Consider the following 15815-nt stretch of genomic DNA (forward strand, 5'->3'; position numbering starts at 1 on the left):
TGGGGGACAGGGAGTTGCAAGTGCCTCTCTTGGGAGTCAAAGAGAAAATCTTCAAAATATGCATAGGGCCAGCAGCGTGGAGCCACTGGCTGCTTCCCTCTTGGAGCTCCTCCCAGCTCCACTGGAAGCATTCTGGAATCATCTTAATAAAGGAAGTGGTCCCAGATTTGAGCATCTCAGGAGGTGGGTGTATAGACCCTCAGAGCACATGAGAATTTCCTCAAAGGCCACACGTCCTCATGGGATGGTCAACTGAAGGGGCAGAGGGGCCCCCAAATAGCCAGGGGCCTAGCCAGGGCCAAAACTGTGGCTCCAGAGTCCTCGCCTGTGGCTCTGCCCTCCACCCCTTCTCACCAGCTCTAGGTCCTGGAAAACAAATTTGTCCCTGAGCTCAATTTCCGTGACCTGTCAGTCACTGGCCTGCAGGCAAGGAGATGAACGGATGGCCTACGAGGGTCCTTGTACACACTCGCTTCATGTTCTTCCCTTACCCAAAGGCTTAGTTCATGCTGTTTCCTGAGTCTAGAGGGCCTCTTTCAGCTCCTTCAGCTGGTGAGCTCCTATTCAACCTTCAAGGTCCACTTCAAATGTCCATGCTCAGGAAGCCCCAGTCCATTCACCTTCCCTGGACTTCACATCAGAAGGTCATTCAGGGGCCAGACAGACAGACAAATGCAACAGAATAGAGACCAGATGTAAACTCTCAAATATATGCTCTACTGATTTTCAACAAAGGTCCCGAGACCAGTTGGTGAGAAAAGGGCCATCTTTTCTACAAATGGTGCTGGGAAAAGTGGATATCCCCACAAGGAAGAATGAAGTTGGAGCCTTATGTTATGTCATATTCAAAATTAAAGTGCATCAAAGACCTAAACCTAAGAGCTAAACTACAAAGCTCTTAGAAGACATAGGGGAAAATCTTCATGACACTGGAGTTATTGATGATTTCTTGGATGTGACACCAAAAGCACAAACAACAAAAGAAGAAGTTGAAAAATTGTGCTTCTTCATCAAAATGTAAAACTTTTGTGCATCAAAGGACAGTATCCAGGGAGTGAAAGGACAACCCATAGAACGAGAAGAAATATTTGCAAATCATATATCTGAAAAGAAATTAATATCCAGAATTCCTATGACTCAAGAACAAGGAAACAAACAACCCCATTCAACAATGGGCAAAGTACTTGAATACACTTCAAAGAAGATACACAAATGGCCAGACACCAAAGGAGAAATACTGTCTGATTCCACTTATAAGAGGTACCTACGGCCGGGCACGGTGGCTCACACCTGTAATTCCAGCACTTTGGGAGGCTGAGGCGGGTGAATCACCTGAGGTCAGGAGTTCAAGACCAGCCTGGCCAACATGGCAAAACCCCATCTTTACCAAAAACACAAAAAGTAGCCGGGCGTGGTGGTGGGTGCCTGTAATCCCAGCTACTTGGGAGGCTGAGGCAGGAGAATCGCTTAAGCCTGGGAAGCAGAGGTTGCAGTGAGCCAAGATTGCACCATGGCACTCCAGCCTGGGTGACCGAGTGAGACTTTGTCTCAAAAAATAAAATATAAAATAAAATAAAATAAAATAAAAGGTTGTCTTCGGCCGTGCTCCTGCCATTCCTCACCCACCTCACTGGCATCCATCATGCCCGTGTACTCCACACACTCGCTTCATGTTCTTCCCTTACCCAAAGGCTTAGTTCATGCTGTTTCCTGAGTCTAGAGGGCCTCTTTCAGCTCCTTCAGCTGGTGAGCTCCTATTCAACCTTCAAGGTCCACTTCAAATGTCCATGCTCAGGAAGCCCCAGGCCATTCACCTTCCCTGGGGATTCCCATGGCATGTAGCACATTCTAACCAGGCTATGGGCTCTCTGAGGGTAGGAGCCAGTTCCTTCACTGCCAAACACTCTGGTCCCTGCCTGACACAGAAGTGCCAGGCTGAAGGATCTGTTAGATGCGAGGAGGAGCTTTTTCCAGGCGCACACTCCTCCGTGCGTTCCTTCTGAGCTGTTCCACCTCTTTGAGCTTTGACTTCCATCTGTAAAATGGAGATTCAATTCCTCCACATAGGCCTTTGGTGAGACTCAGGGGATCATGGATGTTCAAGTGCCCTCAGATTGCAAATGCTGGGTTGGGGCGGGTGGAAGGAATCACGGGTGTGCTGGGAAGAGCCCAGGCCTTGGAGCCGGATGCCCTGCTGGGAACCCAGGTGAGGTCAGATGGCATCCTGGCCAGAACAGAGGGCTGCATCCCTTGCAGGTGAGTCTCAGAATCCCAGGATGGAGGATGAGTGAACGGGGGACTAAGGGAGGAGCTTCAGCAGCTCTCAGGCAGCCCGCTGGGCAGGCGGCAGGAATGGAGGTGCCAGCGGGAAGGACACGGAACTCACCGTAGGGAATGGGGGAGACCTGAGGAGAAGATTTGGGGACAAAGGGAGAAAACCACTTGACTAGAGCCAACCCCGGGGGATGTGGCAGTCAGACTGCAGGCCTGTGGCCTGTGGGGTGAGACCCAAAAGAAGAGCAGTGAGGAAAAGGGGTGCTCCTCCGACTGCTAGAGTTGGAGAGGACCAAGGCTTGTGCTAATTAGAGCTCCCCAGAGCCTCCCTGCTCCTATACCCCACAGGAAACCCTGCAAAAAAAAAAAATCAATCATTTTCTACCAGAATGCAAGAGAACGACAAAGCAGGCTCTCACCCCAGGCCTCAATTCAAAGGAACGATGAACGAAGAGAGAGTGGAAAGATTTACAGACTTCCTAGCATGTTCCCCTCCCATAAGATCCACTCATTCATTCACTCAGCAACAGACATTTATTGAGCATCTACTATATAGACTAGTTCCAGGTTCTGGGGAAAGTTTGAAACAAGACAGACGAAGTCTCCTGCGGTCTCATGTTTCCTAGAGGGCAGGTGTTATTTCCCCACTGTTCCCAGCAGATGCTTCACAGCTCCACCCTACCTAAATCAGAGGTTCTGTCATGTTCCTGAAACCTCTGGAAACTCATGCAGTCATTCCTCATACCAGCTATGAGGCCCTATGCCATGCCTGGGACCCTGTTTTCACCTGGTACAGGTGAGGAAGCTGTGCCCAAGGTCACAGAGTCCGTGTAGAACTTCAACCTGGCAGGTGCTGAAACTTACTCTTGACACCATTTGTCTTCTGTATCCCTGGATGTGAAGCTGAGAAGAATGCTTTGGGGGTTAAGGGTTTATTTTTTATATTTTTTATTTTTTATTTTTTTTTTTTGAGGTAGACTCTTGCTCTGTCACCCAGGCTGGAGTGCAGTGGCACGATCTCAGCTCACTGCGAGCTCCGCCTTCTGGGTTCACGCCATTCTCCTGCCTCAGCCTCCCGAGTAGCTGGGACTATAGGCGCCCACCACCACACCCAGCTGATATTTTGTATTTTTAGCACAGACGGGGTTTCACTGTGTTAGCCAGGATGGTCTCGATCTCCTGACCTCGTGATCCACCTGTCTTGGCCTCCCAAAGTGCTAGGATTACAGGCTTAAGCCACCGTGCCCTGCCCTGGGGGCCATGTTTGTAAGACCCTGTCTTTCATCTCCACATCATCTGGGACAGATTTAGGGTGATCTCAAGTCTAATCAGGTTCATTCTAGAACAGGATGCCTTTCAGGTTTCTTGGAGCCCTCGGCCAGCAAGACTTCACTCTTCCTTCCTGGCTGTCTCACTGTGGATGAGTTACTTATTTTCCATGAACCTCAGTTTTCATCTATGAAATGGGGATGGTAATACTACCAATCTCATAAGATTGTGATGGCAGTTAAGTGAAATAATACATAAGCAGCACTGGCGTACTGCCTGGCACACAGGAAGGGACGCTCAGTCGTTCTGGGCTGTCACGTGCTTCTGTGGCAGCAGCCAACTCTAAGTCTTCTTTGCCTCAAAACCCATTATTGTCTCTGTCCTGCAGATGGGAAAACTCAGACCAGGAGCCAGGCCCGGTATCCCAGACTCTTACCCTTTGGCAGACTGGACCAGCTTTCCCCCTTTCCTGGCACAATGAATGGGGAAGAGTGTGGGGTCCTGAGGCATCTGGAGGATTCTGGAGGGCCCATCCGTCTCTCTTGGTGAATATCACAGAACCCCAAGGCCTCTGAAACCACCAAGTCCCATGAAGAAGGTTCAGAGATGCGGAGGTAGAGGCCACAATAGGGGAGCCGTGCAGTAGAGCTATGTGCATGTTTGTCTTCCCCATTTGAAAGTGAGCTCCCTCCTTGAAGTCAGAGGCCATGGAGCTGGGGTTGTCCCAGCTCCATGCTGGGATGTGAACCAGGTGTGAATGAATCCTTGTGGCCACGTAGAGACATCGGGAAGGCTGACACATCCAGAGGACCCCAAACCCTACATCCCTACTCTGAAACCTGATCAGAACCCCACCACTATCATTTGCAATATCCCAGCACCCTCAAAGGGTACAGTGTGAGGGGTGGGGAAGAAAACCTGGCGGTGCAGGATGTACAGAGCAGGCGCATTACCTCTCTCCATCATCACATCCTCCTCACACTCCCCTCACAGGTGGGACAGGGCGAAAGTGCCATTCAACACATGGAGAAATGGAGTGGCACTAGAGAGGTAAGGGGGCTGTTATACATGGCTGTTTCCATAGAAAACTAAGACCTATTGATCTACAGAGAAAGCATGGTGACAGAAAAGGAGAAAGTCAAGAGAGAAGAAGCCTCAGGATTTCCAGCCACTAGAGAAGACTCATTGGCCTGGACAAATCCCAGCTTCCCTCAACTTTCCTGAACCCTCCCCTTAAGTGGCTTCCAGTAAGCTCCCAAACCCTGGTGGCGCCTGCACACCCCAGGGCAAGCCAGCCTGACCTTCTCCTCAGAGCCTGAGTCAGGGCTTTCCCCATCTCAGCACCCATCCCACTGAACTGGAATTTCAAGGTCACTTGTCTGTCTCTTCCTCTGGACCTGAAGGCAGGGGCTGCATCCAGAGCTTCCCGGAATCCCCTACAAGGCCTGGCATAGTGACAGGCAAAGTTTGGTGAGCCATGCATAAATGGAATCAGGATCTCAGTCCCCTTGTCTGTGAAATAAGACATGTGGGCCAGGCGATGACTGCCATCTCTTCCAACCTTGGGTGGGCCCCCCACCAAGTCACCATGACCCATTGTGTGTGTGCTGCAGAGTCAGGGGAGGTACCAGGTTCCTGGATGTAACCAAAGGCCCTCAGGGCCTGGTGGATGGTCCTGCACAGTGGGAGGAGTTGGTCATCTGGCCTCAGCTGACCCTGGCTTGTGGTTTTCACGAACTTAGGAAAAGAAAACTCAGCTTGGGGAGCTGGGCAGAGAGGAGGAGTCCCAGCCTGGTGTGGCTGCATTAGAGTCAGGTCCCTGCAGGCCCACCAGGGATTCCATGGGTGCTCTCCTGCTGTCCCCTAATGCCCAGGAGCTCACGGTGGGGTTTGCTTTACTTCTGACTGAGGCAGAACTGCAAGCATCTGCCCTATTTGATGCACAGAGAGAGTGCAACTTACTGGACTTAATGCAGGAGCCACATCCAACAAGAGAGCAGGTGAGTGGATCTGATTCCCCAACACTTTCTGCCTTTCCACCCATCGTAGTGGAAGGAGGAGAACTCAGTGAGTTCCCGCCCTCCTACTAACCTGGCTGTGGGGGTCCATTTCCCCTTAGGCCTCAGTTTGCTCATGTGCTAAATGGGGTCAGCAGTGTGCGTAAAGACAGTGCCAAGATCTTGTCTCTTCCGCAGTGAGCCACATGGGACAGAGGGTACATTCCAGAGTTAGTGGCTTGTCAGAAGGCCTTGCCGCAGTGTGGGTGGGCTGGATGGGCCACATTCGAGGGCCTTAGGATGTCGCTGGGGGTGGTTGGACCCCACCCGGGGACTTGCCACAGGGAGATTCTGCCTGCCACTCACTGAGTCAGCTGCTCCTGGGAGCCATGACCAGGGACAGGAAGGCCACAGGCCATGATGAAAGGGCGCTTAGTCACTGTCTCCCTAGGGGCACCTATGGAGGCAGAGGCTGCACCACCCACAGACTCAGAGAAGCTCCAGAGCTGTGCACATGGGTACTCACCCTTGCACACCTGAGGCTCACACACTGGGGTACATAGACACAAGTACCGGAGGACAGGCATGCCTTTCACTGGACTACACACAAACCCTCGGCCTCACCCTGAAACACTCAGACCACAGGATGCGGACCCAGAGAGAATGGGCGCGGCACACGCGGCTCACATTCACGCCATGCACACGCTCACACAAATACCTAAGCCGGCCCTCACACAGCCAAAGGTGCTCCTGGGTGCACTTAACCATGCAGGTGTAACACTGCAGGAGACACCAGTTCTTCATTCATTCTTCCAGCCAGCGAACATTTGTTAAGCCCAACTGTACAACGCACTTAGAAGGACATAAGTTGTAACACAGGAGGCAGGGGCTTGGCATGTTCTATCTTCTGGGAGAAGGTCCGTCCAGGGAAGGTGCTCCATAAATACTGGGATAGGGAAGATGAGTGGACACAGGGACCATGCGCCCAGGGCCTTAGCTTGAGCCTGGTCATGTGTGGACACAAAGACAGTCGCTTACCCCCTCCATTTACATCCCAGTCCTGAGCTCAGAACCTGCATTCCACCACGGCCCTGCAGGACCTCCAGCTGGCTTTGTGTCCTGGGATGGCTCCCCACTCAGGACCTGTGTCAGCCTCCAGGGAAGCCTCTTCCACCTCCTTACCCCAATTTCTCCTGGACAAAAATGCGTGTGGGGGTGAGGAGGGAAGACAAAGGGGGTAAAGGTGGGCCCAGACTGCTACCAGCACAGAAACTCCAAGAGGGTCTTTGGAAATTGTCAACATTCCTGCATTTCATACAATTAAAATTCAGACCCCAGAGCAGAACGGACTTCTCTAAGGCCATGCAGGAGTAGAGAATGCAAAGGTGGAGGCTGGGGTGATCTACACCCGGACTGTGGGCCCCGGTCCCCATGTGTGCCACGCTAGACATCAGTGTCGTGGTCCAAACCTCCCACAGCTTTCCAGCCTGGGTTGTGCCCTTCAGAGCCCTGGAGAGCCAGTTGTTCTGCTCTGACCTGGGTCACCAGGTCCTGTCCCTCTAAGAGGTGCGTAGGGCCAACGTCCATGCTCGGGGACCTCCAGTTCAGAATGAAAATCCACTCTTAAAGAAGCTGCTTTAAGAATCCGGTGAAGCGAGCACTGGCTCCCTCTCTGCCCCCAATGTGCACGCGCGTCGGTGCCCAGCAGCCATGACCAAGCGGTCCTCAGTACAAGCCGCGCCTTCACCCGGAAAGACAGGTACTCGGCAGCCGATGGCGCCTCTTACCCCGCCGGTATCTCCCAGTGACCCCATCCTCGCCAAAAGGGCACCCTGGGAGCCGCCAAGCGCCAGGGTGACCCTTTCAACTGCCTCTGGAGTCCAAATCTGAACCGGCCCGCAGCCCAGCATGCCACCCTACACACCCCAGCCTTGGCTCCTCGGAGCCTTGCCTCTGCGTGGCTCTTCCTCACTGCTGAGCCACAACGTCCTTCCATTCCTCCCTCTCCTCGGCGCTGGCTGGTGCGGGTTGGAGTCAGGTGGAGAAGCCGGCCGGCCGTTGCTAAGGTGACAAAATGTGCTGGGGGTGGGTGCCGGGGCAGGGCCCACGCAACTGGTGGGAGGCCGCTGTCCCTTCCTGGACACAGTGGAAGCTTCTGCCGCATCACTAAATTTTTGTCATCCTTTCTGAAGGACCTGCTTCCAGGCAGCACGCAAGTTGTTGCCCCAGGTTTATTCCGCACCCCTGTACTGGGTGAAAAAGGAGCATCTTGAAGGAGATGGGGGTGTCGCCCGTTTGTGTATCTGCAGAGGAGAGGTGTGCCGGGCTGCACCTCTGGAGGCAGCTCCCTGGAGGCCGCAGGTAACTGATGTTAGAGAAGACCCTGGCTGCAGCTGGGAGGGCTCACAGGCTGGAGAGAGGTGCCTCCTCTTTCCAGCAAAGGGCCCTGCTTGGAAGGGCTGCTTCTCACTTGTCTAGTGGCACCGCAGGACGGTCGGCTTCCACTCGAAATCCCCCGGACTGCATCATCACGTAGCCGGGTCCTCGCAGTGTTGGTTTCTCACTCCGATAACTGTCACCTCGGTGAGGACGTGTGCCGACGGCTGGAGAACCCTGCGCTGCGGGCGCACATGGCCAGGTGGCGCCTGGCAGGGGACGTCCGGGTGCAGGACAGTGCTCTTACCGCCCCACCCCAAACCGTTGCCTGGGCCTAGGTCCTTCAGCTTCCTGAGCAGGGGTTTGGGGGGCTAAGGACACTGAGGCTCCCGGGGCAGGAAGTTCTCTCTGGTCAAGCGTTCTCTCTTCTCTCCAGCATACACTCCCATACCACCCACCTCGCCTACCTTCGCGGCTAGAGGCGCACCGAGGCAGCGCACCCCCCATGAGCCATCCCAAGGCCTCAGAGCCGCGTGAACTCCGGGCAACTATCCCCCTCCTCTCCTGACCTCGGGCACCCCAGTCTAGGGGTCTGCAGAGAAGCCCGAAGCCCGGACAAACGCGCCAGACGTCAACCACCTCTCATCCCTGGCAGCAGCAAAGGCCAATATATTTCCATTTCTTATTTCAGTTTGCCACCAAAACAAAGCTGCGCGCGGCTGCGGGTAGGAAGGGGCTGAGACCAAGAAGAAGGGACGTCCCGGAGAAAGTGCACCCAGCTGATCTTAGAAACCAGAGTCCTCGGGGGCCTCAGGGACTTCGCCGAGATTTTCTGTAGGGCGTTTTAATCTCTTTTCCTACTGCGGGCCGGCATCGCAGTGCGTGCGGCTCAAGGCTTGGTGACTCCGGCTTAGCCCAGTTTTCGCGGCGAGGTTCCTGGGGCAGCTGCTTGGAACTTCGCATTAGAATCGGGACTGCAAATGTCCGGGTGAAAGTGTCACCCTACTCAAGAAACACTGCTGTCAGAAACAAAATGGGGTCCCCGGTGCTCCGAAGTATCTTCTGAAATTTTCTTAAAACAACTTACAAAAAAAGTTTTTGCTTTAACGTTTTACAAGGTTTAATGAAACACTTAGATGGTCTGTTTCTTTATCCAGATGGTCGTCCTAACAGTGTACACATACATAACAATTCTTCCAACTTTCCTCCTCAGAGCTAAGCACTTCACTGTACGTAAAGTATAATACAGAAAAGATTGTGCAAGATTGTACAAGTCGATTGACTTAAAATATTGAGTTTTAATCCAGGCCCTCTGTTTTTCTATTTAAGAACGTATGTGTTTGGACCAGACTGGTGAAGCAGGCTGCCGGCTATGGAAATTAACAAAGTAACAAATTAAAAGCATCTTCCTTCGCCATCCCTCCCTCCAAAATTAAACAACAGTCGCCCCTTCTCGAGCAGGCTTCAGTCCCAGGCTCGAGTTTTCCCGCGATCACCCCACAGCCACCCACTGGCTGTTGCTGCTTCTGTCGGGTTTTCCTTTCTGCCTTCTTCGGGTAGGTCTCTCATATACAAAACACACCCCAGTTCTCTAACTAAATTCAAATAGGACCCTGGCAGAATTTACACATTTCGTGGTGCATGGATTGTATCTGTGCAGGGGAAATAAATACCCGCTGGTATTTAACCACTGCGTCTAATTCGAAAAATCGGGACTGGACCCCTAGGCGGCACCCCAGGGGCTTCAGCCTGGCCCGCGCCTCCCCAGACCTTGGTGCTGAGAGCGCTGCTTTTGAGGGTGGGTGGATGGAGAGGCAGCAATCTGCTTTCAACAGAAACCTGTCTGCACCGAATCGAAAGCGAAAGGGAAGGGGGAAACGGGGCAGCTTCCCGCAGCGGCCCCGCGTCTCGGGACTGGTAGACTAGGAGCGGCACGCGCCGGCTGCGGCTCCGGGGGTCGGATCCGGAATTTGGGGGCGAGGCGCTGGAGTCCCTGCCCTGAGTACAAGGAGGCTCTTGCGTCGCTGAGAAACGTCGGGTCTCCAACCTGACATGTCTCCTGGGGCCCAGGCGGCCCACCCTGGGCTCGGGCAAGGAATTCAGGAGGCCAAAGAGCGGACCCAGAGTCTGGGGGTAGACTGGTGAGGCCTTGGGTTGCAGCAGAAGAGGGCTCGGTGGGGGCTCTTTCGTAAAACCGCGGTCTCCGCACCCAAAGGACACGGCGGAGCCGCCTTAATCACGGTTCTTTTAGCACATTTGGGGAAAGGAAGGCCCAAGTTGGGGCAGGGACGCCTGCAGCCCAGAAGGGTTTCTCTCACCAACTCTTTTCGCAACCCAGACCAGACTTGGCCAGCAGAGACTAGAGGCGGCTTCCCCGCCCCGCATTCCCTCGGCTTGGACCTGGCGCAGCTGCCCGGGGCACCTTCTTTGAGGAGGGGTAGTTTGACTCTGCCAGGAGTGGGCCCCGAAGCTGAGGTCCAGAGGGAGGCCTCCGAGCTTTATCATTTTGTTAGGTGTAGTTACACACGTGAACGATCAGCTTTTGTCCCGACCTCCAGGGCTGGGAATGGTTGCCAGGTCTCAGCTGCCTGCCTGAAGACTGGAATCAGCCAGCCCCGGTACTGGTACCAAGGCTGCCCCTGCCTCCGACTTTCCCCATGCTCCTGGGAAAGTCTAAGGATTTTTCCCTGAACTCCATCTCTCCCCTTTTGAGTATATACACTTTCACAACTGTGGGAGAGAATTGTTGTGAGTGCATGCCTCAGTTTCCCTGCTTGCTGGCAGGGTAGGGATCCCACTCCAGAGGCCCTCCTCCTGGCTACCTCTGTAAAGGGCAGAGCCTCACCTTTTGGAGCCTCAGTTTCTTCATCTGAGACCTAACGTGCCTAATCCCTTTCCTAGAAGAACCAGACATCTCCTGGTTGGGGAGACTCAACTGCTGAGAGAAGGAAAAGAGCAGTGACTTGCTGTGTATTGTTTGTGGCTTTGCCCCGAGCAGAGCCTCCATCTTAGGCAGCATGGAGTGGGGTCCTGCCAGTGGTTAGAGGCTGCCTTTGGACCCAGCCTGCAGTTTATGACCAGAGCAGTGGCAGGGGCTTGCCCTATCCTCAGAATTGGGTGCTCTTAAGTTCCCAACAGCGGGGAGATAGACAGGGATGGAAATGTGGGCAGGGGTTGGGGGGGGTAGGAGGGGGGAGCTCTTGCCTCTCGCTGTCTCTGCAGAGGCACATTTATGACCCAGCAAGGCCTTTCTGTTATCACCCCAGGATGCAGATGAGGAAATCAGGGTTTGGGAAGGTGTTTGCTGTCAGGTTACACTGCCACAGGTTAGGGGCAGTACTGGGTCAAGTGGCTGGCTCTTTCCCTCAGCTCCAAAGGCTAGTGCAAATAAAGGAAAGGCCAGGCTGGCTGTGGGGACCCAGCAGGGCACAGAGAGAAGGTTCAGGGGAGGCCAGCCTTCTCTGCCTTCCCTCTGGACTTGAACGCATTTAACCAAGAGGTAGGGAGCTCCTTAGGCTCTCTTCTTGCCTGATATCTCAGCCTCTTCAGAGGTCTCACTGGTAATTTTCGTTAAAATATGACATTTCAATGCAGTGGAGAGAAAACATGAGCCCCCTGGCTATGCAGGATGAACCTCCATGGGTCCCCTAGTCTGCGATCTGCCCTCACCTAATAGTCCTGAATGACAAGGATGAGCTGGGGCCTGCGTCCCTGGGCTGGGAAGGCCAGCTGGTATGGACAGGGCTGAGATTCTCTGCCAGCCTAGCACGGTGAAGGAGCACTTGCATGAGAGGTGTGTGTATGTCTGCGTGTGGAGCTGTGTGTGTCCGTGTGTGAAGCTGTGTGTGTACGTGTGTGAAGCTGTGTGCGTACGTGTGTGGAGCTGTGTGTGCGTGTGGAGTTGTGTGTGTCTGCGTGTGGAGCTATGGGTGTCTGTGTGTGGAGCTGTGTGTGCGTGTGGAGCTGTGTGTGTCTGCGTTTGGAGCTGTGGGTGTCTGTGTGTGGAGCTGTGTGGGCGTGCGGAGTTGTGTGTGTCTGCGTGTGGAGCTGTGGGTGTCTGCCTGTGGAGCTTTGGGGGTCTGTGATCTGAATGCCTGATCTCATTCCAACTGGAGGTGAAGAGGAAGGTGGAGGAAGTGGGGAAGGGCCACTGAAGCTTTCTAAATCTTCTCTCAGTTCTGTCCTTTGGGTTTGGGAGTATGTGGCTCATTCAAGGCCACATGGGCATGTGTTCTTGGGGTATGACCACATCAGCTCCTAAAGAAGATGCGTGTGTATGTGTGTGTGAGTGCATCTGTAGACAAGCGTATGACTGAATGTTTGTCAGCAGCTATCTATGAACTAGTTCTGTGCCTGTGAAAGAAGGAACCTGAATACGAGAAAACATCTGCCATGGACTGTTTTCTCAAGGTTATTCCAGCCACCAAGGCCTCTGCCGTGTCCCAGCCTCTGTCCCCAGGCCTAATGCCTCTTCATCAGCCTGGATCAGGGCAAATTCCCTGCCCCCAACTCATCTCACCAGGGCCGGGCCTGAAGGCCAAGGCCTCTGGGAGAGTATGTGCTCAGGGCTCCCGGCTCAGAGAAGGTTTTTCTCTTTCTGCGTCGTTGCTCCCCCTTGCGCATTGGGGTTCAGGAACCCCGATTCTGTGGAAGAAGAGAAGGCCTGGGCTACCGAGCTGCTCTGGCTAGAGACCGTCCTTGAGTGTCTCTCTCCCCGGCAATGGTGGCTGTGCTCTGGGGGCCCAGGCCTGCCTCCTGTGGCTGCGTTCAAGGGGGCTTGGAGGTCATATAGGCCAGCTCCCTCGGGTTCCCCGTGGGCTCAAATCAGGACCCAGACCCTTCTCTTTTGCTACAGCCCTGGCCCACCCGAGACTTCCTGTCTCCCCTGCTACTCCGTCCTAAACCATTGTTCTGAGGCCTGCCGCCTCCAAGAATCGCCGAGGGAGAAGCTCCCGGGGAACTGGCCTGCCCGCATCCCCACCGCCAGTAGTGCTCAGGGTCCCAGGACTCTGGTCTTGCCAGACCCCAGTTTCTCCTGGGACCCCACGGTCTCTGACTCCGCACTGTGTCGCGCCAGTGCGCCTGGATTTCCCATAAGCTTTGGGCCAACCACGCTCTGGGCTTCCTGCCGGGCTCCACACCTGCGGCGTTCTCACCTGCGGCGGCGCCGCCAGAGGAGCCTCCCAGCCCGCGAGGAGCGAGGCCTCTGCAGTCCCGCAGTCCCGCAGCCCCGCGGCCCCGCGGCCCGGCAGCCCCGCGGCCCGGCAGCCCCGCGGCCCCGAGCCAGAGAGCTGCGCGGAGACTCCTTTGCGCCGCGCGGAGACTCCTGACCGCCGCACACCCTGGGCCGGTAAGAAGCATCCGCTTCAAATCCCGCCCAGCAAGCAGCGCAAAGCGAGCAGTTTGGGGGAAAGCTGAAGGGACCGGGAAAAACAAACTCCAGGTCGAGTTTAACAGCCGAAACGTTCCGTGCCTAGGCCGGCGGACATGAAGGAGACAGAACAGATCCCTTGGCTTCCTCGCAGCGATCGATCCCGTTTACTGACCGGAGTCACCCGCGGCTGCCCCCAGCCCACCCCCAGCCCGGCAACTCATACCTCCCGCAAGCTACCAGTTTCAAGCGATGCGGAAGCCAAGCACACCGTGGTCCCCAGCCCCAGGTGACCCGCACGTGCACTCACCGTAGCAGGGAATCTGCAAGGCCGCGTTGTGGCCACTGCTGCCTTCCTGGAGTTTGAGGCTGCCGTCCGGGGGCGTCTTGCAGGCGCCTCGCTGCAAGTAAAGATGCGGTTGCGCGGGCGGTTGGGGCTGCGGTTGCTGCTGCTGGGGCTGCGGCGGCGGCTGGGGCTGCGGGGTCGACGGCTGGGGCTGGAACTTGTTAAAGGAGCCCCGCGCCCCGGCGCCACTCTCCAGGGGTGTCGCTAGGTCCTGCTGCCCAGCGCTGTAACGGGCCCTGTTCTTGGCGTCCCCGAATCCCTGTGCTTTGGCGGCGGCCGACAGGAAAGTTGTGCCGAACTTGTCGCCTCCGGGAAATGCCCTAAAAGGCGACGAGCCCTCCCGACTCTGCGACACCGGGCTGTAGTAGGCGTCCATGGCAGCAGCCGGCGACTCGCAGTAAGAGACGCAAGTCTCAGCATTCATGCCTGGCTTGCGCGGGCGGCGGGCGGGGGCGCGAGCGAGGGCGCGAGGACGCCACCGCGCGCCTTGGCTGGGAGTTTGGGGAGGCGAGGAGGCTGTGGCTGTGCACTCCGCGCCCGGCCTGCTCGCTCTCCCTCCTCCCCTCCACGCCTGCCTCTCTCTCTCCCCTCTTCTTTCTCTCTCTCTCTTCTCTCTCTCTTCCCCTCCCTCCCCCCTTCTCTCTTCCTCTCTCTCTCCCTCTCTCTTTTTCCTCCCTCCCCACAGCTAGCCGAGGGAAAGAACGGAGGGCAGTAAAAAGATTCAGATGTTTCGGAAAGTTGACCAGATCTCCCAAACCCTCTTAAGGTTTTGCAGCGGGAAAAAAAAAAAAAGTAAATTTTTTCCCTAACTTGCTTCTTCCTTTCCCCCTCTCTCGTCCCCTCCTTCTCTCTCCTTCCACTGGCCCCTGCCCCCTCCTCTCCACTCTTAAGGAGATGCTACTAACTCGCTAGCGGGGATTCAACCCGGAGGTGCCCGAGGGCTTTCCGATTCTAGGCGGGGCTGGGGAGGTGCCAGGACCCCCAGAGCTCCCGAGGCTAGGCTGCCAATTGACGGAGTGTAGGAGCTTTGTCCTAGGGCAAAGGGAAATGCAAATTTTAATGACAGGTTTTTAAAAAAGCCCCCCAAAATAAACCTAACAGGTTTTGACAGTCGAAGCCAGGGGGACCACGGGCCTGCGGATGCAAGCGAGTCCTTTGGACTCCTGCGCGCGAGCTCACGGGCGCCGCTACGGGCCTTCCCGCTGGCACCTTTTCCTAGGTTTCCAACCTTCCTCCCCATTCCCGTTCCTCCGGGAGATTAACACACACACAAGCCTTCGTCGTCCAGTGCACGGTCACTTTCACGTCTTGTTAACTATTTCCTTCCGCTATAAGGGCGCTGGGCTGGGAGGCAGCGGGATCTGTGCTCGCTCAAGCCCTGGGGAAGCCCTGGACTGGGCCGGACTTCAGAAGCTTTAGAGCGCTGCCCTCTGCGCTCCCTTCCAGAGGCCGCACAGCGCACGCCTCACGTCCGCGCCCAGGCGAGGGGATTTCCTGCCAGGCAAGGTACAGGTACAGAGTCTGGAGACCCCCTGACCTTGCCCGATAGTCACGCTGTCACCTGTTCACTCCTTGGGGTCAGGGGTCGGGGAGAGGGGTGAGGCTGTCTCTTTTCTTTCTGGCCTCTCTGCCCCCGACTGTAAACGAACTGCTTGGTTTTGATAGGTTGTGGTTTTCCCACCAACGCGAGCCTCAAGGTCCCTGGCACAGCCACAACAAGGGAAAAGAACTTTGCTCGTGGAGCCCCTCGATTTCGCTTCATGACAACCTTGTTAGAGATTGGTGCCTCCAATTTTCTGAGGAGCCAACGGAGGCTAAGAGACGGGCGGCCACCTGGCCGAGGTCACACAGCTGGGAAACAGCCGCCGCGCCCTGGAACCTCTGCTCAGGCTAGTCCCTTCACCGATCTGGAAGGCCTTGCGGACGGCGAAGACGCAGAAAGGAAACTGGCCCCCGGCTGTGAATGCTTCAAGTTGAAGGAGACCAGCGAGAGCAGCCCTCCTTAAACCACTGAGAAAATCGTGAAGGGAGAACTTACCTCGAGGGAGTCTGGGAGTGGGGTGAGAGGTAAAAGTGCAAGGTAAAATTAAAGAGGGCCTGAGCACCCTGAACCCAGGAATGTGGGTCAGATGTCAACTTTCTGCATCTAAGGTCTCCCAAAGAAAAAAAAATATCTGGGGGG

The 15815-nt window shown here is 55.4% G+C and overlaps 1 protein-coding gene across 1 annotated transcript in view; it reads right to left on the bottom strand.

The window, feature by feature from the left end:
- The window catches only part of ALX4 (ALX homeobox 4), a 49625-nt gene extending 35497 nt beyond the window's left edge, over positions 1 to 14128 (bottom strand). Inside the window, exon 1 of the mRNA XM_010378051.2 lies at positions 13598 to 14128. Within this exon, the coding sequence (XP_010376353.1) occupies positions 13598 to 14057 (460 nt within the window). The 5' untranslated portion in view covers positions 14058 to 14128. The remainder of the gene's footprint in view (positions 1 to 13597) is intronic.
- Positions 14129 to 15815: the final 1687 nt, after the last annotated feature.

Source organism: Rhinopithecus roxellana, chromosome 15, assembly GCF_007565055.1.
Source record: "Rhinopithecus roxellana isolate Shanxi Qingling chromosome 15, ASM756505v1, whole genome shotgun sequence".
In the NCBI taxonomy this organism is placed as follows: domain Eukaryota; kingdom Metazoa; phylum Chordata; class Mammalia; order Primates; family Cercopithecidae; genus Rhinopithecus; species Rhinopithecus roxellana.